Source organism: Cherax quadricarinatus, chromosome 44, assembly GCF_038502225.1.
Source record: "Cherax quadricarinatus isolate ZL_2023a chromosome 44, ASM3850222v1, whole genome shotgun sequence".
NCBI classification, from domain to species: domain Eukaryota; kingdom Metazoa; phylum Arthropoda; class Malacostraca; order Decapoda; family Parastacidae; genus Cherax; species Cherax quadricarinatus.
This window is the reverse complement of record NC_091335.1, coordinates 7,084,373-7,108,899: the sequence shown is the minus strand read 5'-3', so window position 1 is coordinate 7,108,899 and position 24,527 is coordinate 7,084,373. Positions and strand designations below refer to the sequence as shown.

General features: G+C 40.6%; 1 protein-coding gene across 2 annotated transcripts in view; it reads left to right on the top strand.

Annotated features, from left to right (window-relative positions):
* Positions 1–1,548: 1,548 nt before the first annotated feature.
* Positions 1,549–24,527, top strand: part of LOC128697476 (snake venom 5'-nucleotidase-like) — a 108,680-nt gene continuing 85,701 nt past the window's right edge. Inside the window, exons 1-3 of one of the 2 annotated variants that reach the window (XM_070094052.1) lie at positions 1,566–1,614; positions 1,809–2,078; positions 4,373–4,523. In XM_070094052.1, coding sequence (XP_069950153.1) covers positions 1,891–2,078; positions 4,373–4,523 — 339 coding nt within the window. In that variant the 5' untranslated portion in view covers positions 1,566–1,614; positions 1,809–1,890. Of the gene's footprint in view, positions 2,079–4,372; positions 4,524–24,527 lie in introns of both variants that reach the window. The other variant, XM_070094053.1, reaches the window with a different exon arrangement.

The window sequence follows — 24,527 nt, the reverse complement described above, 5'->3', positions numbered from 1 at the left end:
CTAACATAGTAGTTAAAAGTTGGAGGGCCTCCAGGGGCTGCAGCCCAGGGTCCCCCGCCAGCTGCAGGGCCTCCAGGGGCTGCAGCCCAGGGTCCTCCGCCAGCTGCAGGGCCTCCAGGGGCTGCAGCCCAGGGTCCTCCGCCAGCTGCAGGGCCTCCAGGGGCTGCAGCCCAGGGTCCCCCGCCAGCTGCAGGGCCTCCAGGGGCTGCAGCCCAGGGTCCTCCGCCAGCTGCAGGGCCTCCAGGGGCTGCAGCCCAGGGTCCTCCGCCAGTTGGAGGGCCTCCAGGGGCTGCAGCCCAGGGTCATCCGCCAGTTGGAGGGCCTCCAGGGGCTGCAGCCCAGGGTCCCCCGCCAGCTGCAGGGCCTCCAGGGGCTGCAGCCCAGGGTCATCCGCCAGTTGGAGGGCCTCCAGGGGCTGCAGCCCAGGGTCATCCGCCAGTTGGAGGGCCTCCAGGGGCTGCAGCCCAGGGTCATCCGCCAGTTGGAGGGCCTCCAGAGATTAAGTGAAAAGTGATCACAGTTACTATGGTAAGTTAATAATTATAGTATGTTATTACATCACGTACATGATGAGCTGTTGAGATTATATTGTTTTTTATTTTTAAAATATCACTGGGGCCTGACAGTAGCTGTATCCCAGGGGTCTACAAAAATGTTGATCCGGCTCTGAGCAGAGGAAATGGGCCTTGTAACTCTGGTTAAAGGGAAAAAAACATACCATGGGTGGGGTTTGAACCCGCGATCAGAGAGTCTCAAAACTCCGGACCGTCGCGTTAGCCACCGGGCCTGCTAGCTTTGTGGCTCTGGTCGCGGGTTCAAACCCCACCCGTAGTGTGGTTTGGTTGCAATCGTGTCATTACGAGTTTGTGAGTCTGGTTAAGGGAACCTGCACATACTAGTTGTTCATAGAATCTTGGGATGTTTACCACACACCAGCGTTGAAAATCTGAAGCATATTGGATGAGGCGTTCTCGTGTGACGGGCGAAATAAAATCGAAAAGCTGGAGGAAGAAAAAAAAAAAAGGAAAAAATTAAACACCCACTTTAAAGGTCCCCCTTTGGGAATAGATAATAATAATAATAATAATAATAATAATAATAATAATAATAAGAAGAAGAAGAAGAAGAAGAAGAAGAGAAGAAGAAGAGGAAGAAGAAGAAGAAGAGGAAGAAGAGGAACGTTAACTGAATTGTTAACCCAGAGGGTTAGAAAGTTAGAAAATAACTTGGAATACCCAAGAAAAACCATTTATTATGACTTATTTCTGTTGTTCCTCTTCCCCGCGATGCCACCCACACCCGTCGGCTCACCCAGGTACCTGCTTACTAGCAGGTGAACACGGGCAGCATGTGTCAGGCAACAAACCAAACGTTTCCACTCTTCCTAGGACAGAAATCAGGTTGGACCATAGACCATGAGCCGTAGAATCCGCCGAGTCATTATCCACACGCGACCCCAGTACGATAACTATAACCTGGACAGGTAACACCAGCAACGTACGATAACCATCACCTGAGTAACAGGTTTATACTAAGGTGAACTTCAGCCAAGTCCACCAGTCAGCCTCCTGGCACCTTGTGAGGTAGTCGCTTGCACTCTCTCCTCCTGATCAGGTCTTAATGGGACTCTTGCTTAGTTTGAGCTTTAAGTATTTCCACTCTTTTTCTGAAACCGAGACCGCTATTTATTTTATGCAAGTAACATTATAATCTATAAGTGCTAGAAATAGCCTTTACAGATTAATATACTAATAAATCGTTATTTTTATTCGTAATAATTAAAAATATGTAAACTTTACAAGTAACAGAAAAAAATCACAAAAACATCGGGACTAAATCGATCTTATATTAGCAGCAGGTATAACTCAAGCAAAAGCAAGATTAAATACGATGCATACGCAGCTGCTAACCACATATGTGGTGTTATGTTGTGTGTGTTGGGTTCACACTGCGGGTTTTGAGCTGACGATTCTCCACGTGAATGACTTCCACGCCAGGTTTGAGGAGACCAACGTGTACTCCGGCAGGTGCAGTCCAGGAGACAAAGCCAAGAACAGATGCTACGGAGGTTTTGCAAGGTGAGTCTCCCCTCTTGTTCTCTACAAACTTGAACTGAAATTCAGAGTTACGGGTTAATTCGTACACCCCTACATCCATCCGGTGGATGGTAGTCACCTCATACCCATCCTGTGGGCGATACTGAAGAGATTACAGAGGGACTGGACTTCAGAATTGTGATACAGTATCTCGGTAAGTTACAGTGGTGATAAATTAGACACATGTGCAACTCTTGGGTATCTTTACTGAGGACACGTTTCGCCACACAGGTGTCTAATTTATCAAAATGTCGGTTCTCTGAACCATTCATCTACAAAGTTAGTGGTAACCAACTATATTATTTACAGTTACAGTAGCAATGAACTATATTTAAATATTCATGATCTGGTTACAGTATTATTAATAATAATAATAATAATAATAATAATAATAATAATAATAATAATAATAATAATATCTTTTATTTACTACCAGTACATGTACAAGGTATACAGACCATAGTTGACATCAATAACGTACTACTACTATATAGAAAACCGCTTGTTATGCTGAACATTTCCCGTAAATTAGGTCAGTTTTGTCCCAGGATGCGACCCACACCAGTCCACTAACACCCAGGATGCGACCCACACCAGTCCACTAACACCCAGATCGACACCATGCCTAACCCTTCTAGGGTAGGGTAGGTGCCTGAGCCCGAGCCTTTAGCTCATAAGACTGTCATTCCCATTAGCCCCCTTGTGGCGGGGATGGCAGACCAGAGAGGCCTAGCTTGTGGCTAGGCCTGGGGACAGTTGGTCCCAAAGATGAGGAGGTACTTGTGCCTCCTCCCATGGGAGACTTAGGTCTCAGGCACTCCCTAAAGAGGGAGCCAAGGCCGGGCCACCACTTGGACAAAGCCCGGGCCGGGAGAATACCGGCTAATCTTTAATAATAAATAATACTAACACCCAGAATGTGACCCACACCAGTCCACTAACACCCAGGATGCGACCCACACCAGTCCACTAACACCCAGGTACCTATTTTGCTGATGGGTGAATATAGACAACCGGTGTAAAGAAACATGACCAATGTTTCCACCTTGGCTGGGAATCGAACCCAGACCCTGGGCGTGTGAAGCGAGAGTTTTAGCTACCAGGCCCCGGGGGCACCGTGCCCCGTCACTGTGTACTACAGACGTTAATTCAGCCACAAAAAAACATTCAAATGTAGTTTGTATGGTTTTAAGTTATATTACTATAATTATAGGTTATCCCAGGATAACCTGGAATAACCCAGGATAACCTGGAATAACCTGGGATAACCCAGGATAACCCTGGATGTACAGACAGATCACAGACTACTCTAGATGTAGACAGAAACAACACTTTATCTATTCAAAACTAAGCGAAACAAAAGGTTACTGAAAGACATCAGTTTAGGAACTTTCTTTCCCATAACATTTACATCAGATCTGGTAAGACATGTCTGGAAACAGGACAAGTGTTTCATGAAAATTATGATTATAACCATTTTTGCTAAATATATACATATATATATATATATATATATATATATATATATATATATATATATATATATATATATATATATATATATATATATATATATATATATATATATATATATATATATATATATACATGTATATAATATAGACATAATTCCTATATAACACACTTATGAACCTACACTAAAATTCAGCTTTTTTCTTAACCGGACTGAAAAAAAAACTCAATTTTCGAAAATGTCTTTCAGAAAAAAAAAATAGTCCTGTGTAGAATATCTTAATTTAGAAAAACTTGTCTTTTCTATCAAAAAAAAAAAATCGTTCACAATACGTTCGTTAACAAGCTAAAACGGGAAAATTATTTTAGATGAAAGGGTAACTTGGGAATTACCGTAAATTTTTCTTGTGTAAGGTCCTCTCCACGAAGCATTTCCGTCTATTGTAAGAATTGTTGATGTCATCCATTGTAGTTATATTGTAACCCTCATCCATGTAAACAGTGCTGAATGACCCATACTGGTTTAACACGTGTATATTACAAGAATTTATCAGTGTTAGAGCAAGTGCAGACTGGATTTGAAAAATATAGAATAGAATACTACATTGGTTTGTTTCATATATATTAGATGAAAGTTGAACTCAGAATGAGTGTGTGTGTGTGTGTGTGTGTGTGTGTGTGTGTGTGTGTGTGTGTGTGTGTGTGTGTGTGTGTGTGTGTTTCAGTCGCTGTTTTTTTATCGCCCTGTATGACCTCTCTCATCTGTCTTGCCCTCTGACCTCTCCTATGTATCTGTCTGTCAGGTTAAAGACAGCGGTGAGCCAGGAGAGAGAGAGAAGCCCCAATGTACTGTACCTGTCTGCTGGTGACTACTTCCAAGGTACTATATGGTACTCGGTACACAAGTGGCGAGCCATGGCTCACTTCCTCAACCTTGTTCCCAATGATGCTATGGTAAGTGTACTAAGTGTATCACTTCTTTCTTCTTCTTTTGTGGTTTTCGTCATTCTCACTTTAGTTTTCCTATTTGTTTTCATTTCATATGTCTAATTCCTATGTAGAAATATTCCATTGTACCTGTCTGAGCTTCCGAGGTTATAGTCCAGGTTTAGTGCTGTACCCGATCTCTCTCTCTCTCTCTCTCTCTCTCTCTCTCTCTCTCTCTCTGTGTTTATCTATCTGTCTGCTTCTGATCCATACACTGGTATGACTGGACACCATCATTCCCTCTCATACAACCAAACACTGATCAAAATTTACCACTTTTTTCAGTCACTATTTTCGTAGATTTCACCACTTAACTTTCCCCCTCCCTGTTCACCCACTTCGTATTCCTTTATAGTTAGCCTGGTAACAAAACTTGTCAGCTTAGCTCTTCCCAATCTCTGCTGTATGTCTCACTGTCTAATGTGGCTTAATTCTGAGTAGCCTCCTCCAATGTTTACATGGGAAGGCTTCGGTCAGTTGACCAAAAGCTCCAGTGGTGGGTCATCATATGACTGAGACCCGCGTCAGGAATTACTTGTCCTGTTTCCTGACGAATCTTACCTAACCTAACCTCTAGTAAGAACATCAGAAAGAAGGAACACTGCAACAGGCCTACTGGTCCATGCGAGGCAGGTCCAAGTCTCCTACCGGCTTAAGCCAATGCCCCAACCTAGTCAGGTCAGGTCACATTCACTTAAGGAAGGAACACGGCAACTGACCTAGCAGCACAAGCTAGTCAGGACCAACTCACACCCACCCACACCCACTCATGTATTTATCTAACCTATTTTTAAAACTACACAACGTTTTAGCCTCTATAACTGTACTCGGGAGTTTGTTCCACTCATCCACAACTCTATTACCAAACCAGTGCTTTCCTATATCCTTCCTGAATCTGAATTTTTCCAACTTAAAACCATTGCTGCGAGTCCTGTCTAAGTTAGATATTTTCAGCACACTATTTACATCCCCTTTATTTATCCCTGTCTTCCATTTATACACCTCAATCATATCCCCCTTAACTCTCACAGTTTTAACTGTTACATTGTCTGTGTCATTAACTTTATAGTGGTTTATCATTTTGGTACCTCCATTAACGATATTTTTAGTCTATACCATGAGACCTGGTCACAGACTGGGCCGAGGGGGCGTTGACCCCCGAAACCTTCTCCAGGTATACTCCAGGTATACAACAGACGTCTTCAGTCAGGTACAAGACAATATATCACTGGAGATAGTGATATATTCACCTTTATTGCTGAAACGTGTAGGCGAAACGTTTCGATTAGATACTCGAATGTTGCCTTATTGACAAGTCCTGAGTTCTGGTGTTACCCAGCGATGGCTCATTCTTGGTCTCCAGCGCTGCTATACTAGGTTAGGTTACGTTCGTCAGGAGAAAGGACAAGTATTTTCTGACGCGGGTCTTGGTCACATGATGACCCGCCGTTGGAGCTTTTGGTCATCTGACCGAGGCCTTCCACTGGTTTACCAGTCCACCCTTTTAAACATTATGATCTTAGTTATAACCATTTAGTAGCAGTACACCATTAGTATTATTGCGTTAATGGTATATAATATGGGAAAAATTGATCCGTAACAGCCTGGTTGATCAGACCCTGATCCACCATGAGGCCTGGTCTCAGACCAGGCCGAGGGGGCGTTGACCCCCGAAACTCTCTCCAGGTAAAAACATTTACAACCTGAGGGACTGATTACCTCATCTCCCATTCTCTTCTGCATCTCTTTACTGGCATGAAAAAAGACACTTGTTGGCGGAAAGTCTTCATAATGAAGATAGCCAGGTGTTGCAAGTGTGCCTTACTCACGGGCCTTTAGCATCAGTGCCCCAGCAGTTGCTTACTCCATAAGTCATCACAGGACTAGAATCACTTGCCTTGGCATATTTTTTCTTGACTGAGAAAGTACAACCACCGCCATCCTGCAGCAGATAACGTGTGTAGCTTTATTTTAGTTCCACTTGGTCGTACAAGGTTCTTTTGCACTTGTGGAAGGTTCTTGTGTCCTTATGGAAGGTTCTTGTAGCCTTGTGGAAGGTTCTTGTGTCCTTGTGGAAGGTTCTTGTAGCCTTGTGGAAGGTTCTTGTGTCCTTGTGGAAGGTTCTTGTAATCTTGTGGAAGGTTCTTGTAGTCTTGTGGAAGGTTCTTGTAGTCTTGTGGAAGGTTCTTGTGTCCTTGTGGAAGGTTCTTGTAATCTTGTGGAAGGTTCTTGTAGTCTTGTGGAAGGTTCTTGTAGTCTTGTGGAAGGTTCTTGTAATCTTGTGGAAGGTTCTTGTAATCTTGTGGAAGGTTCTTGTAGTCTTGTGGAAGGTTCTTGTAGTCTTGTGGAAGGTTCTTGTAATCTTGTGGAAGGTTCTTGTAATCTTGTGGAAGGTTCTTGTAATCTTGTGGAAGGTTCTTGTAGTCTTGTGGAAGGTTCTTGTAGTCTTGTGGAAGGTTCTTGTAGTCTTGTGGAAGGTTCTTGTAATCTTGTGGAAGGTTCTTGTAATCTTGTGGAAGGTTCTTGTAGTCTTGTGGAAGGTTCTTGTGTCCTTGTGGAAGGTTCTTGTAATCTTGTGGAAGGTTCTTGTAGTCTTGTGGAAGGTTCTTGTAGTCTTGTGGAAGGTTCTTGTAGTCTTGTGGAAGGTTCTTGTAATCTTGTGGAAGGTTCTTGTAGTCTTGTGGAAGGTTCTTGTAGTCTTGTGGAAGGTTCTTGTAATCTTGTGGAAGGTTCTTGTAGTCTTGTGGAAGGTTCTTGTGTCCTTGTGGAAGGTTCTTGTAATCTTGTGGAAGGTTCTTGTAGTCTTGTGGAAGGTTCTTGTGTCCTTGTGGAAGGTTCTTGTAGCCTTGTGGAAGGTTCTTGTAGTCTTGTGGAAGGTTCTTGTAGCCTTATGGAAGGTTCTTGTAGCCTTGTGGAAGGTTCTTGTAGCCTTATGGAAGGTTCTTGTAGTCTTGTGGAAGGTTCTTGTGTAAGGTTCTTGTATCCTTGTGGAAGGTTCTTGTAGCCTTGTGGAAGGTTCTTGTAGCCTTGTGGAAGGTTCTTGTAGCCTTGTGGAAGGTTCTTGTAGTCTTGTGGAAGGTTCTTGTAGTCTTGTGGAAGGTTCTTGTAGTCTTGTGGAAGGTTCTTGTAGTCTTGTGGAAGGTTCTTGTAGCCTTGTGGAAGGTTCTTGTAATCTTGTGGAAGGTTCTTGTAGCCTTATGGAAGGTTCTTGTAGTCTTGTGGAAGGTTCTTGTAGCCTTGTGGAAGGTTCTTGTAGCCTTATGGAAGGTTCTTGTAGTCTTGTGGAAGGTTCTTGTAGTCTTGTGGAAGGTTCTTGTAGTCTTGTGGAAGGTTCTTGTAGCCTTGTGGAAGGTTCTTGTAGTCTTGTGGAAGGTTCTTGTAGCCTTGTGGAAGGTTCTTGTAGTCTTGTGGAAGGTTCTTGTAGTCTTGTGGAAGGTTCTTGTAGTCTTGTGGAAGGTTCTTGTAGTCTTGTGGAAGGTTCTTGTAGTCTTGTGGAAGGTTCTTGTAGTCTTGTGGAAGGTTCTTGTAGTCTTGTGGAAGGTTCTTGTAGTCTTGTGGAAGGTTCTTGTAGCCTTGTGGAAGGTTCTTGTAGCCTTGTGGAAGGTTCTTGTAGTCTTGTGGAAGGTTCTTGTAGTCTTGTGGAAGGTTCTTGTAGTCTTGTGGAAGGTTCTTGTAGTCTTGTGGAAGGTTCTTGTAGCCTTGTGGAAGGTTCTTGTAGTCTTGTGGAAGGTTCTTGTAGTCTTGTGGAAGGTTCTTGTCGTCTTGTAGAAGGTTCTTGTAGTCTTGTGGAAGGTTCTTGTAGCCTTGTGGAAGGTTCTTGTAGTCTTGTGGAAGGTTCTTGTAGTCTTGTGGAAGGTTCTTGTAGTCTTGTGGAAGGTTCTTGTAATCTTGTGGAAGGTTCTTGTAATCTTGTGGAAGGTTCTTGTAGTCTTGTGGAAGGTTCTTGTAGTCTTGTGGAAGGTTCTTGTAGCCTTGTGGAAGGTTCTTGTAGCCTTGTGGAAGGTTCTTGTAGCCTTGTGGAAGGTTCTTGTAGTCTTGTGGAAGGTTCTTGTAGCCTTGTGGAAGGTTCTTGTAGTCTTGTGGAAGGTTCTTGTAGCCTTGTGGAAGGTTCTTGTAGCCTTGTGGAAGGTTCTTGTAGCCTTGTGGAAGGTTCTTGTAGCCTTGTGGAAGGTTCTTGTAGCCTTGTGGAAGGTTCTTGTAGCCTTGTGGAAGGTTCTTGTAGCCTTGTGGAAGGTTCTTGTAGTCTTGTGGAAGGTTCTTGTAGCCTTGTGGAAGGTTCTTGTAGCCTTGTGGAAGGTTCTTGTAGCCTTGTGGAAGGTTCTTGTAGCCTTGTGGAAGGTTCTTGTAGCCTTGTGGAAGGTTCTTGTAGCCTTGTGGAAGGTTCTTGTGTAAGGTTCTTGTATCCTTGTGGAAGGTTCTTGTAGTCTCGTGGAAGGTTCTTGTAGCCTTGTGGAAGGTTCTTGTAGCCTTGTGGAAGGTTCTTGTAGCCTTGTGGAAGGTTCTTGTAGCCTTGTGGAAGGTTCTTGTAGCCTTGTGGAAGGTTCTTGTAGCCTTGTGGAAGGTTCTTGTAGCCTTGTGGAAGGTTCTTGTAGTCTTGTGGAAGGTTCTTGTAGCCTTGTGGAAGGTTCTTGTAGCCTTGTGGAAGGTTCTTGTAGCCTTGTGGAAGGTTCTTGTAGCCTTGTGGAAGGTTCTTGTAGCCTTGTGGAAGGTTCTTGTAGTCTTGTGGAAGGTTCTTGTAGCCTTGTGGAAGGTTCTTGTAGCCTTGTGGAAGGTTCTTGTAGCCTTATAGAAGGTCGTCGGTCTCTCTAAGCAGACATAACGACAGACGGCACCACTAATCAGTGCCCTAGCAACCATCATATCAACATTACCTCTCTCAACATGTCAAGTGTCCCTCCGGCTTGATGACAAGGCACCAGTTAGTAACTTGACCACAACAGTCAGTATACTGACTGGTGGAGGGTGTCAACAATCATGACACTCTTGTATCTGTCTTCCTTCCAACAGTTCAAAGCCTCTACAACAACGATTGTCCTTTGAAAAGGTTTGAGTAAGGAAACTAAACAGCTCACGGGTAACCAACAGCATTTTCAGAGATATTGACGTAAATCGTACCTGTAGGTTACCTCTAGTTGCAGCGTCCCCGCGTCCCGGTCCCAGATCAGGCCTCCTGGTGGCTGGCCTGATCGTTCAGGCTGTTGGTGACCGCTAGCCTATGGCAAATGACACAGAATACGATTAATATCCAAAGAACAATCAAAAAGTTATATATCGGTGGTCACCAAGGTAATACGGAACTCCAGACAGCAGGAACATGCTAGCGGGTTTAATAAACCGAAAAGATATCAAAAACTACCCGGAAAAGTCTCACTAATAATAGTAAATTTGTCAAGATGAAATTAATTGTTTTAACTAAACCAAATGAACTTAAACCGCCGAAACATGAAATAGCGCCAATGACATTTTTCTCGACTACCTGATCAAACTAACCCAGTAAAATCTTGTGTTTCCAATAAGAAGGCAGTGATTACCATACTGAAAATTACTGCGGCTTTCTATGCCCGTCCCTCCAACTAAATCGGCAGAATTAAAGCAAGACACAATGTAATAAATATTATTTTTTATTAACACATCGGCCGCATCCCACCAAGGCAGGGTGGCCCGAAAAAGAAAAACTTTCACCATCATTCACTCCATCACTGTCTTGCCAGAAGGGTGCTTTACACTACAGTTTTTAAACTGCAACATTAACACCCCTCCTTCAGAGTGCAGGCACTGTACTTCCCATCTCCAGGACTCAAGTCCGGCCTGCCGGTTTCCCTGAACCCCTTCATAAATGTTACTTTGCTCACACTCCAATAGCACGTCAAGTATTAAAAACCATTTGTCTCCACTCACTCCTATCAAACACGCTCACGCACGCCTGCTGGAAGTCCAAGCCCCTCGCAAATAATACCTCCTTTACCCCCCTCCCTCCAACGTTTCCTAGGCGGACCCCTACCCCGCCTTCCCTCCACTACACATTTATACACTCTCGAAGTTATTCCTGTTTTGTTCCATTCCCCAACCCTCTGGATAATAGTTTTGGTAAATATATCATTACTAATATATAAGAAAACTGCTCACTGGCCATCATCTACAAGTACAACTTTGCCCAACACATCACCAGAAGCTTCAACTCTCCCTAACATTCTTCAGCAAGTGAGGGTAACCATACTCCAGCAGTTACAGCTCAATTTATATCATTCCATCATTATCTATGGAGTTTGAAATATGTACATATACGAGTGTATGTATTTATAACTAAATATAATTATACTTGGCACTTGTAGGTTCGTCTCGGGCTAGGAAAAAAAGCTCCAAGAAAAAGACCGATGATCAAACATCAAAATGCTTGACTCAGTCTGTTCATCTCTTGAAAATAACGAGTATCCAGGGGAACATTTTGTTGTTCTAAGAAAATATATTTACAGTAGAGCAATTTTTGCTTCTTAAATTACAAAATAACAGGATGAGAGGCCATGATCTTACATGAAGCCACCTTAACAACATCACGTGACCACCAATTACAACAATCCATCAACTCGACTTGTCAACACAGGAGTGCCTCAGGGTAGCCTCCTGGGTCCTCTGCTATTCGTCATCTACACCAGTGGCCTTCTTAAGGCCTCTCAGCAACCTCAACCAGTTCTGTATCCAGATGGCGCAACTGTTGTTGCCTCACATCCAGATGCTGCTGTCCAAAACAATGTTGTTAACGAGAGGCTTATAAAGCTGCCTGTATGCAAACTCACTCTCAATACTGACAAGACTTTCTACATGGTGTTTGGGAACAAAGCTAAACCTATCCGCTTGAACATAATGGTAGATAATGCACACATAGACGAGATGAGGGGAAAAAATCAACACATATACACATCACATTTCTAGGAAGGTCTCCTAGACGACAAACTGCGGTAGCACCTGCCTTAATTAAACAGCATCCCCCAGGATCCCATTGGCAATAAGTCATACATCTGAATAAACTTACCCGCCGTGTGATTCTGTTTCATCTGTATAAACCTCACTTGTGGTATCGTGCTGGGGATCTACAACAAGACGCTACCTTAAACCAACAGCAAATCAACACAAAAGTTGCTTTTAAAACCATCACAGACTCAGGTTCCCGGCAACAAAATTTCCCCTCGTCCCACTTTTGTAAGAATTAGTTCTACTCAACATACAAAAGATCCACACTGATTACTGTGCATACTATATATACCGGACAATCAACACAACTACAAGCTTAGCCATGACCTGCAACATAGTACAAACACTACAAACACAACTACAAGCTTAGCCATGACCTGCAACATAGTACAAACACTACAAACACAACTACAAGCTTAGCCATGACCTGCAACATAGTACAAACACTACAAACACAACTACAAGCTTAGCCATGACCTGCAACATAGTACAAACACTACAAACACAACTACAAGCTTAGCCATGACCTACAACATAGTACAAACACTACAAACACAACTACAAGCTTAGCCATGACCTACAACATAGTACAAACACTACAAACACAACTACAAGCTTAGCCATGACCTGCAACATAGTACAAACACTACAAACACAACTACAAGCTTAGCCATGACCTACAACATAGTACAAACACTACAAACACAACTACAAGCTTAGCCATGACCTGCAACATAGTACAAACACTACAAACACAACTACAAGCTTAGCCATGACCTACAACATAGTACAAACACTACAAACACAACTACAAGCTTAGCCATGACCTGCAACATAGTACAAACACTACAAACACAACTACAAGCTTAGCCATGACCTACAACATAGTACAAACACTACAAACACAACTACAAGCTTAGCCATGACCTGCAACATAGTACAAACACTACAAACACAACTACAAGCTTAGCCATGACCTACAACATAGTACAAACATTACAAACACAACTACAAGCTTAGCCATGACCTGCAACATAGTACAAACATTACAAACACAACTACAAGCTTAGCCATGACCTACAACATAGTACAAACACTACAAACACAACTACAAGCTTAGCCATGACCTACAACATAGTACAAACACTACAAACACAACTACAAGCTTAGCCATGACCTGCAACATAGTACAAACACTACAAACACAAATACAAGCTTAGCCATGACCTGCAACATAGTACAAACACTACAAACACAACTACAAGCTTAGCCATGACCTACAACATAGTACAAACATTACAAACACAACCACAAGCTTAGCCATGACCTGCAACATAGTACAAACACTACAAACACAACTACAAGCTTAGCCATGACCTACAACATAGTACAAACACTACAAACACAACTACAAGCTTAGCCATGACCTGCAACATAGTACAAACACTACAAACACAACTACAAGCTTAGCCATGACCTGCAACATAGTACAAACACAACTACAAGCTTAGCCATGACCTGCAACATAGTACAAACACTACAAACACAACTACAAGCTTAGCCATGACCTACAACATAGTACAAACACTACAAACACAACTACAAGCTTAGCCATGACCTGCAACATAGTACAAACACTACAAACACAACTACAAGCTTAGCCATGACCTGCAACATAGTACAAACACAACTACAAGCTTAGCCATGACCTGCAACATAGTACAAACACTACAAACACAACTACAAGCTTAGTCATGACCTGCAACATAGTACAAACACAACTACAAGCTTAGCCATGACCTACAACATAGTACAAACACTACAAACACAACTACAAGCTTAGCCATGACCTGCAACATAGTACAAACACAACTACAAGCTTAGCCATGACCTGCAACATAGTACAAACACTACAAACACAACTACAAGCTTAGCCATGACCTGCAACATAGTACAAACACTACAAACACAACTACAAGCTTAGCCATGACCTGCAGCATAGTACAAACACTACAAACACAACTACAAGCTTAGCCATGACCTGCAACATAGTACAAACACTACAAACACAACTACAAGCTTAGCCATGACCTGCAACATAGTACAAACACTACAAACACAACTACAAGCTTAGCCATGACCTGCAACATAGTACAAACACTACAAACACAACTACAAGCTTAGCCATGACCTGCAACATAGTACAAACACTACAAACACAACTACAAGCTTAGCCATGACCTGCAACATAGTACAAACACTACAAACACAACTACAAGCTTAGCCATGACCTGCAACATAGTACAAACACTACAAACACAACTACAAGCTTAGCCATGACCTGCAACATAGTACAAACACTACAAACACAACTACAAGCTTAGCCATGACCTGCAACATAGTACAAACACTACAAACACAACTACAAGCTTAGCCATGACCTGCAACATAGTACAAACACTACAAACACAACTACAAGCTTAGCCATGACCTGCAACATAGTACAAACACTACAAACACAACTACAAGCTTAGCCATGACCTGCAACATAGTACAAACACTACAAACACAACTACAAGCTTAGCCATGACCTGCAACATAGTACAAACACTACAAACACAACTACAAGCTTAGCCATGACCTGCAACATAGTACAAACACTACAAACACAACTACAAGCTTAGCCATGACCTGCAACATAGTACAAACACTACAAACACAACTACAAGCTTAGCCATGACCTGCAACATAGTACAAACACTACAAACACAACTACAAGCTTAGCCATGACCTACAACATAGTACAAACACTACAAACACAACTACAAGCTTAGCCATGACCTGCAACATAGTACAAACACTACAAACACAACTACAAGCTTAGCCATGACCTACAACATAGTACAAACACTACAAACACAACTACAAGCTTAGCCATGACCTGCAACATAGTACAAACACTACAAACACAACTACAAGCTTAGCCATGACCTGCAACATAGTACAAACACTACAAACACAACTACAAGCTTAGCCATGACCTACAACATAGTACAAACATTACAAACACAACTACAAGCTTAGCCATGACCTGCAACATAGTACAAACACTACAAACACAACTACAAGCTTAGCCATGACCTACAACATAGTACAAACATTACAAACACAACTACAAGCTTAGCCATGACCTGCAACATAGTATAAACACTACAAACACAACTACAAGCTTAGCCATGACCTGCAACATAGTACAAACACTACAAACACAACTACAAGCTTAGCCATGACCTACAACATAGTACAAACATTAAAAACACAACTACAAGCTTAGCCATGACCTGCAACATAGTACAAACACTACAAACACAACTACAAGCTTAGCCATGACCTACAACATAGTACAAACATTACAAACACAACTACAAGCTTAGCCATGACCTGCAACATAGTACAAACACTACAAACACAACTACAAGCTTAGCCATGACCTACAACATAGTACAAACATTACAAACACAACTACAAGCTTAGCCATGACCTGCAGCATAGTACAAACACTACAAACACAACTACAAGCTTAGCCATGACCTGCAACATAGTACAAACACTACAAACACAACTACAAGCTTAGCCATGACCTACAACATAGTACAAACATTACAAACACAACTACAAGCTTAGCCATGACCTGCAGCATAGTACAAACACTACAAACACAACTACAAGCTTAGCCATGACCTGCAACATAGTACAAACACTACAAACACAACTACAAGCTTAGCCATGACCTGCAACATAGTACAAACACTACAAACACAACTACAAGCTTAGCCATGACCTACAACATAGTACAAACATTACAAACACAACTACAAGCTTAGCCATGACCTGCAACATAGTACAAACACTACAAACACAACTACAAGCTTAGCCATGACCTACAACATAGTACAAACATTACAAACACAAATACAAGCTTAGCCATGACCTGCAGCATAGTACAAACACTACAAACACAACTACAAGCTTAGCCATGACCTGCAACATAGTACAAACACTACAAACACAACTACAAGCTTAGCCATGACCTACAACATAGTACAAACATTACAAACACAACTACAAGCTTAGCCATGACCTGCAGCATAGTACAAACACTACAAACACAACTACAAGCTTAGCCATGACCTGCAACATAGTACAAACACTACAAACACAACTACAAGCTTAGCCATGACCTGCAACATAGTACAAACACTACAAACACAACTACAAGCTTAGCCATGACCTGCAACATAGTACAAACACTACAAACACAACTACAAGCTTAGCCATGACCTGCAACATAGTACAAACACTACAAACACAACTACAAGCTTAGCCATGACCTGCAACATAGTACAAACACTACAAACACAACTACAAGCTTAGCCATGACCTACAACATAGTACAAACATTACAAACACAACTACAAGCTTAGCCATGACCTGCAACATAGTACAAACACTACAAACACAACTACAAGCTTAGCCATGACCTACAACATAGTACAAACACTACAAACACAACTACAAGCTTAGCCATGACCTGCAACATAGTACAAACACTACAAACACAACTACAAGCTTAGCCATGACCTACAACATAGTACAAACATTAAAAACACAACTACAAGCTTAGCCATGACCTGCAACATAGTACAAACACTACAAACACAACTACAAGCTTAGCCATGACCTACAACATAGTACAAACATTACAAACACAACTACAAGCTTAGCCATGACCTGCAACATAGTACAAACACTACAAACACAACTACAAGCTTAGCCATGACCTACAACATAGTACAAACATTACAAACACAACTACAAGCTTAGCCATGACCTGCAGCATAGTACAAACACTACAAACACAACTACAAGCTTAGCCATGACCTGCAACATAGTACAAACACTACAAACACAACTACAAGCTTAGCCATGACCTACAACATAGTACAAACATTACAAACACAACTACAAGCTTAGCCATGACCTGCAGCATAGTACAAACACTACAAACACAACTACAAGCTTAGCCATGACCTGCAACATAGTACAAACACTACAAACACAACTACAAGCTTAGCCATGACCTGCAACATAGTACAAACACTACAAACACAACTACAAGCTTAGCCATGACCTACAACATAGTACAAACATTACAAACACAACTACAAGCTTAGCCATGACCTGCAACATAGTACAAACACTACAAACACAACTACAAGCTTAGCCATGACCTACAACATAGTACAAACATTACAAACACAACTACAAGCTTAGCCATGACCTGCAGCATAGTACAAACACTACAAACACAACTACAAGCTTAGCCATGACCTGCAACATAGTACAAACACTACAAACACAACTACAAGCTTAGCCATGACCTACAACATAGTACAAACATTACAAACACAACTACAAGCTTAGCCATGACCTGCAGCATAGTACAAACACTACAAACACAACTACAAGCTTAGCCATGACCTGCAACATAGTACAAACACTACAAACACAACTACAAGCTTAGCCATGACCTGCAACATAGTACAAACACTACAAACACAACTACAAGCTTAGCCATGACCTGCAACATAGTACAAACACTACAAACACAACTACAAGCTTAGCCATGACCTGCAACATAGTACAAACACTACAAACACAACTACAAGCTTAGCCATGACCTGCAACATAGTACAAACACTACAAACACAACTACAAGCTTAGCCATGACCTGCAACATAGTACAAACACTACAAACACAACTACAAGCTTAGCCATGACCTGCAACATAGTACAAACACTACAAACACAACTACAAGCTTAGCCATGACCTGCAACATAGTACAAACACTACAAACACAACTACAAGCTTAGCCATGACCTGCAACATAGTACAAACACTACAAACACAACTACAAGCTTAGCCATGACCTGCAACATAGTACAAACACTACAAACACAACTACAAGCTTAGCCATGACCTGCAACATAGTACAAACACTACAAACACAACTACAAGCTTAGCCATGACCTACAACATAGTACAAACATTACAAACACAACTACAAGCTTAGCCATGACCTGCAACATAGTACAAACACTACAAACACAACTACAAGCTTAGCCATGACCTACAACATAGTACAAACACTACAAACACAACTACAAGCTTAGCCATGACCTGCAACATAGTACAAACACTACAAACACAACTACAAGCTTAGCCATGACCTGCAACATAGTACAAACACTACAAACACAACTACAAGCTTAGCCATGACCTACAACATAGTACAAACATTAAAAACACAACTACAAGCTTAGCCATGACCTGCAACATAGTACAAACACTACAAACACAACTACAAGCTTAGCCATGACCTACAACATAGTACAAACATTACAAACACAACTACAAGCTTAGCCATGACCTGCAACATAGTACAAACACTACAAACACAACTACAAGCTTAGCCATGACCTACAACATAGTACAAACATTACAAACACAACTACAAGCTTAGCCATGACCTGCAGCATAGTACAAACACTACAAACACAACTACAAGCTTAGCCATGACCTGCAACATAGTACAAACACTACAAACACAACTACAAGCTTAGCCATGACCTACAACATAGTACAAACATTACAAACACAACTACAAGCTTAGCCATGACCTGCAGCATAGTACAAACACTACAAACACAACTACAAGCTTAGCCATGACCTGCAACATAGTACAAACACTACAAACACAACTACAAGCTTAGCCATGACCTGCAACATAGTACAAACACTACAAACACAACTACAAGCTTAGCCATGACCTACAACATAGTACAAACATTACAAACACAACTACAAGCTTAGCCATGACCTGCAACATAGTACAAACACTACAAACACAACTACAAGCTTAGCCATGACCTACAACATAGTACAAACATTACAAACACAACTACAAGCTTAGCCATGACCTGCAGCATAGTACAAACACTACAAACACAACTACAAGCTTAGCCATGACCTGCAACATAGTACAAACACTACAAACACAACTACAAGCTTAGCCATGACCTACAACATAGTACAAACATTACAAACACAACTACAAGCTTAGCCATGACCTGCAGCATAGTACAAACACTACAAACACAACTACAAGCTTAGCCATGACCTGCAACATAGTACAAACACTACAAACACAACTACAAGCTTAGCCATGACCTGCAACATAGTACAAACACTACAAACACAACTACAAGCTTAGCCATGACCTGCAACATAGTACAAACACTACAAACACAACTACAAGCTTAGCCATGACCTGCAACATAGTACAAACACTACAAACACAACTACAAGCTTAGCCATGACCTGCAACATAGTACAAACACTACAAACACAACTACAAGCTTAGCCATGACCTGCAACATAGTACAAACACTACAAACACAACTACAAGCTTAGCCATGACCTGCAACATAGTACAAACACTACAAACACAACTACAAGCTTAGCCATGACCTGCAACATAGTACAAACACTACAAACACAACTACAAGCTTAGCCATGACCTGCAACATAGTACAAACACTACAAACACAACTACAAGCTTAGCCATGACCTGCAACATAGTACAAACACTACAAACAACTAAAACCATCAATATAGTTACACTCTGCAGTTGTCTCTTAATTTATTATTTTACAAAGTCCACAATACTAGTACTACTATTGCTACTGCTACTACTGTTACTACTACTACTACTACAAAACTACCAGAAGTACTACCTCTCGTAATGCTGGCAAATGTGATTATTTGCAATTCTATTACTACCACTGTAACAGCTACTCCTAGTACCACGACTATTACTACTACAAACACTACTGCTACTATTACTACCACACCTACAAACACTACTGCTACTATTACTACCACTGTAACAGCTACTCCTAGTACCACGACTATTACTACTACAAACACTACTGCTACTATTACTACCACACCTACAAACACTACTGCTACTATTACTACCACACCTACAAACACTACTGCTACTATTACTACCACACGTACAAACACTACTGCTACTATTACTACCACACCTACAAACACTACTGCTACTATTACTACCACACCTACAAACACTACTGCTACTATTACTACCACACGTACAAACACTACTACTACTATTACTACCACACCTACAAACACTACTGCTACTATTACTACCACACCTACAAACACTACTGCTACTATTACTACCACACGTACAAACACTACTACTACTATTACTACCACACCTACAAACACTACTGCTACTATTACTACCACACCTACAAACACTACTGCTACTATTACTACCACACCTACAAACACTACTGCTACTATTACTACCACACCTACAAACACTACTGCTACTATTACTACCACACCTACAAACACTACTGCTACTATTACTACCACACCTACAAACACTACTGCTACTATAACTACCACATCTACAAACACTACTACTGCTACTATTACTACCACACCTACAAACACTACTGCTACTATTATTACCAAACCTACAAACACTACTGCTATTACTACCACACCTACAAACACTATTACTACTACTATTACTACCACACCTACAAACACTACTACTACTATTACTACCACACCTACAAACACTACTACTACTATTACTACCACACCTACAAACACTACTACTACTATTACTACAACACCTACAAACACTACTACTACTATTACTACCACACCTACAAACACTACTACTACTATTACTATCACACCTACAAACACTATTGCTACTATTACTACCACACCTACAAGCACTACTACTACTATTACTACCACACCTACAAACACTACTGCTAATATTACTACCACACCTACAAACACTACTGCTAATATTACTACCACACCTACAAACACTACTGCTACTATTACTACCACACCTACAAGCACTACTACTACTATTACTACCACACCTACAAACACTACTACTACTATTACTACCACACCTACAAGCACTACTACTACTATTACTACCACACCTACAAACACTACTGCTAATATTACTACCACACCTACAAACACTACTGCTACTATTACTACCACACCTACAAACACTACTGCTACTATTACTACCACACCTAAAAACACTACTGCTACTACTATTACTACCGCACCTACGAACACTACTACTGCTACTATTACTACCACACCTACAAACACTACTACTACTACTACTACTATTACTACCACACCTACAAACACTACTACTACTACTATTACTACCACACCTACAAACGCTATTACTACTACTATTACTACCACACCTACAAACACTACTGCTACTACTATTACTACCACACCTACAAACACTATTACTACTACTATTACTACCACACCTACAAACACTACTGCTACTACTATTAATACCACACCTACAAACACTATTACTACTACTATTACTACCACACCTACAAACACTATTACTACTACTATTACTACCACACCTACAAACACTATTACTACTACTATTACTACCACACCTACAAACACTATTACTACTACTATTACTACCACACCTACAAACACTATTACTACTACTATTACTACCACACCTACAAACACTATTACTACTACTATTACTACCACACCTACAAACACTACTGCTACTATTACTACCACACCTACAAACACTACTACTACTATTACTACCACACCTACAAACACTACTGCTACTATTACTACCACACCTACAAACACTACTACTACTATTACTACCACACCTACAAACACTATTACTACTACTATTACTACCACACCTACAAGCACTACTACTACTATTACTACCACACCTACAAACACTACTGCTAATATTACTACCACACCTACAAACACTACTGCTAATATTACTACCACACCTACAAACACTACTGCTACTATTACTACCACACCTACAAGCACTACTACTACTATTACTACCACACCTACAAACACTACTACTACTATTACTACCACACCTACAAGCACTACTACTACTATTACTACCACACCTACAAACACTACTGCTAATATTACTACCACACCTACAAACACTACTGCTACTATTACTACCACACCTACAAACACTACTGCTACTATTACTACCACACCTAAAAACACTACTGCTACTACTATTACTACCGCACCTACGAACACTACTACTGCTACTATTACTACCACACCTACAAACACTACTACTACTACTACTACTATTACTACCACACCTACAAACACTACTACTACTACTATTACTACCACACCTACAAACGCTATTACTACTACTATTACTACCACACCTACAAACACTACTGCTACTACTATTACTACCACACCTACAAACACTATTACTACTACTATTACTACCACACCTACAAACACTACTGCTACTACTATTAATACCACACCTACAAACACTATTACTACTACTATTACTACCACACCTACAAACACTATTACTACTACTATTACTACCACACCTACAAACACTATTACTACTACTATTACTACCACACCTACAAACACTATTACTACTACTATTACTACCACACCTACAAACACTATTACTACTACTATTACTACCACACCTACAAACACTACTGCTACTATAACTACCACACCTACAAACACTACTGCTACTATTACTACCACACCTACAAACACTACTGCTACTATTACTACCACACCTACAAACACTACTGCTACTATTACTACCACACCTACAAACACTACTACTACTATTACTACCACACCTACAAACACTACTACTACTACTACTACTATTACTACCACACCTACAAACACTACTACTACTACTATTACTACCACACCTACAAACGCTATTACTACTACTATTACTACCACACCTACAAACACTACTGCTACTACTATTACTACCACACCTACAAACACTATTACTACTACTATTACTACCACACCTACAAACACTACTGCTACTACTATTAATACCACACCTACAAACACTATTACTACTACTATTACTACCACACCTACAAACACTATTACTACTACTATTACTACCACACCTACAAACACTATTACTACTACTATTACTACCACACCTACAAACACTATTACTACTACTATTACTACCACACCTACAAACACTATTACTACTACTATTACTACCACACCTACAAACACTACTACTACTATTACTACCACACCTACAAACACTACTACTACTATTACTACAACACCTACAAACACTACTGCTAATATTACTACCACACCTACAAACACTACTACTACTATTACTACAACACCTACAAACACTACTGCTACTATTACTACCACACCTACAAACACTACTACTACTATTACTACCACACCTACAAACACTACTACTACTATTACTACCACACCTACAAACACTACTACTACTATTACTACAACACCTACAAACACTACTACTACTATTACTACCACACCTACAAACACTATTACTACTACTATTACTACCACACCTACAAAACACTATTACTACTACTATTACTACCACACCTACAAACACTGCAGCTACTACTATTACTACTACACCTACAAACACTATTACTACTATAACTACCACACCTACAAACACTATTACTACTACTATTACTACCACACCTACAAACACTATTACTACTACTATTACTACCACACCTACAAACACTATTACTACTACTATTACTACCACACCTACAAACACTGCTGCTACTTCTATTACTACTACACCTACAAACACTATTACTACTACTATTACTACCACACCTACAAACACTACTACTACTACTATTACTACCACACCTACAAACACTATTACTACTACTATTACTACCACACCTACAAACACTACTGCTAATACTATTACTACCACACCTACAAACACTATTACTACTACTATTACTACCACACCTACAAAAACTACTGCTACTACTATTACTACCACACCTACAAACACTACTGCTACCATTACTACCAAACCTACAAACACTACTACTACTACTATTACTACCACACCTACAAACACTATTACTACTACTATTACTACCACACCTACAAACACTATTACTACTACTGTTACTACCACACCTACAAACACTACTGCTACTACTATTACTACCACACCTACAAACACTATTACTACTACTATTACTACCACACCTACAAACACTACTGCTACTATTACTACCACACCTACAAACACTATTACTACTACTATTACTACCACACCTACAAACACTACTGCTACTATTACTACCACACCTACAAACACTACTACTATTACTACCACACCTACAAACACTACTACTGCTACTATTACTACCACACCTACAAACACTATTACTACCACACCTACAAACACTACTACTACTATTACTACCACACCTACAAACACTACTACTACTATTACTACCACACCTACAAACACTACTACTAATATTACTACCACACCTACAAACACTACAACTACTACTATTGCTACCACACCTACAAACACTACTACTGCTACTATTACTACCACACCTACAAACACTATTACTACTACTATTACTACCACAAATACAAACACTACTACTACTATTACACCCACACCTACAAACACTACTGCTACTACTATTACTACCACAATTACAAACACTATTACTACTACTATTACTACCACACCTACAAACACTACTACTACTATTACTACCACACCTACAAACACTATTACTACTACTATTACCACCACACCTACAAACACTACTGCTACTACTATTACTACCACACCTACAAACACTATTACTACTACTATCACTACCACACCTACAAACACTATTACTACTACTATTACTACCACACCTACAAACACTATTACTACTATTATTACT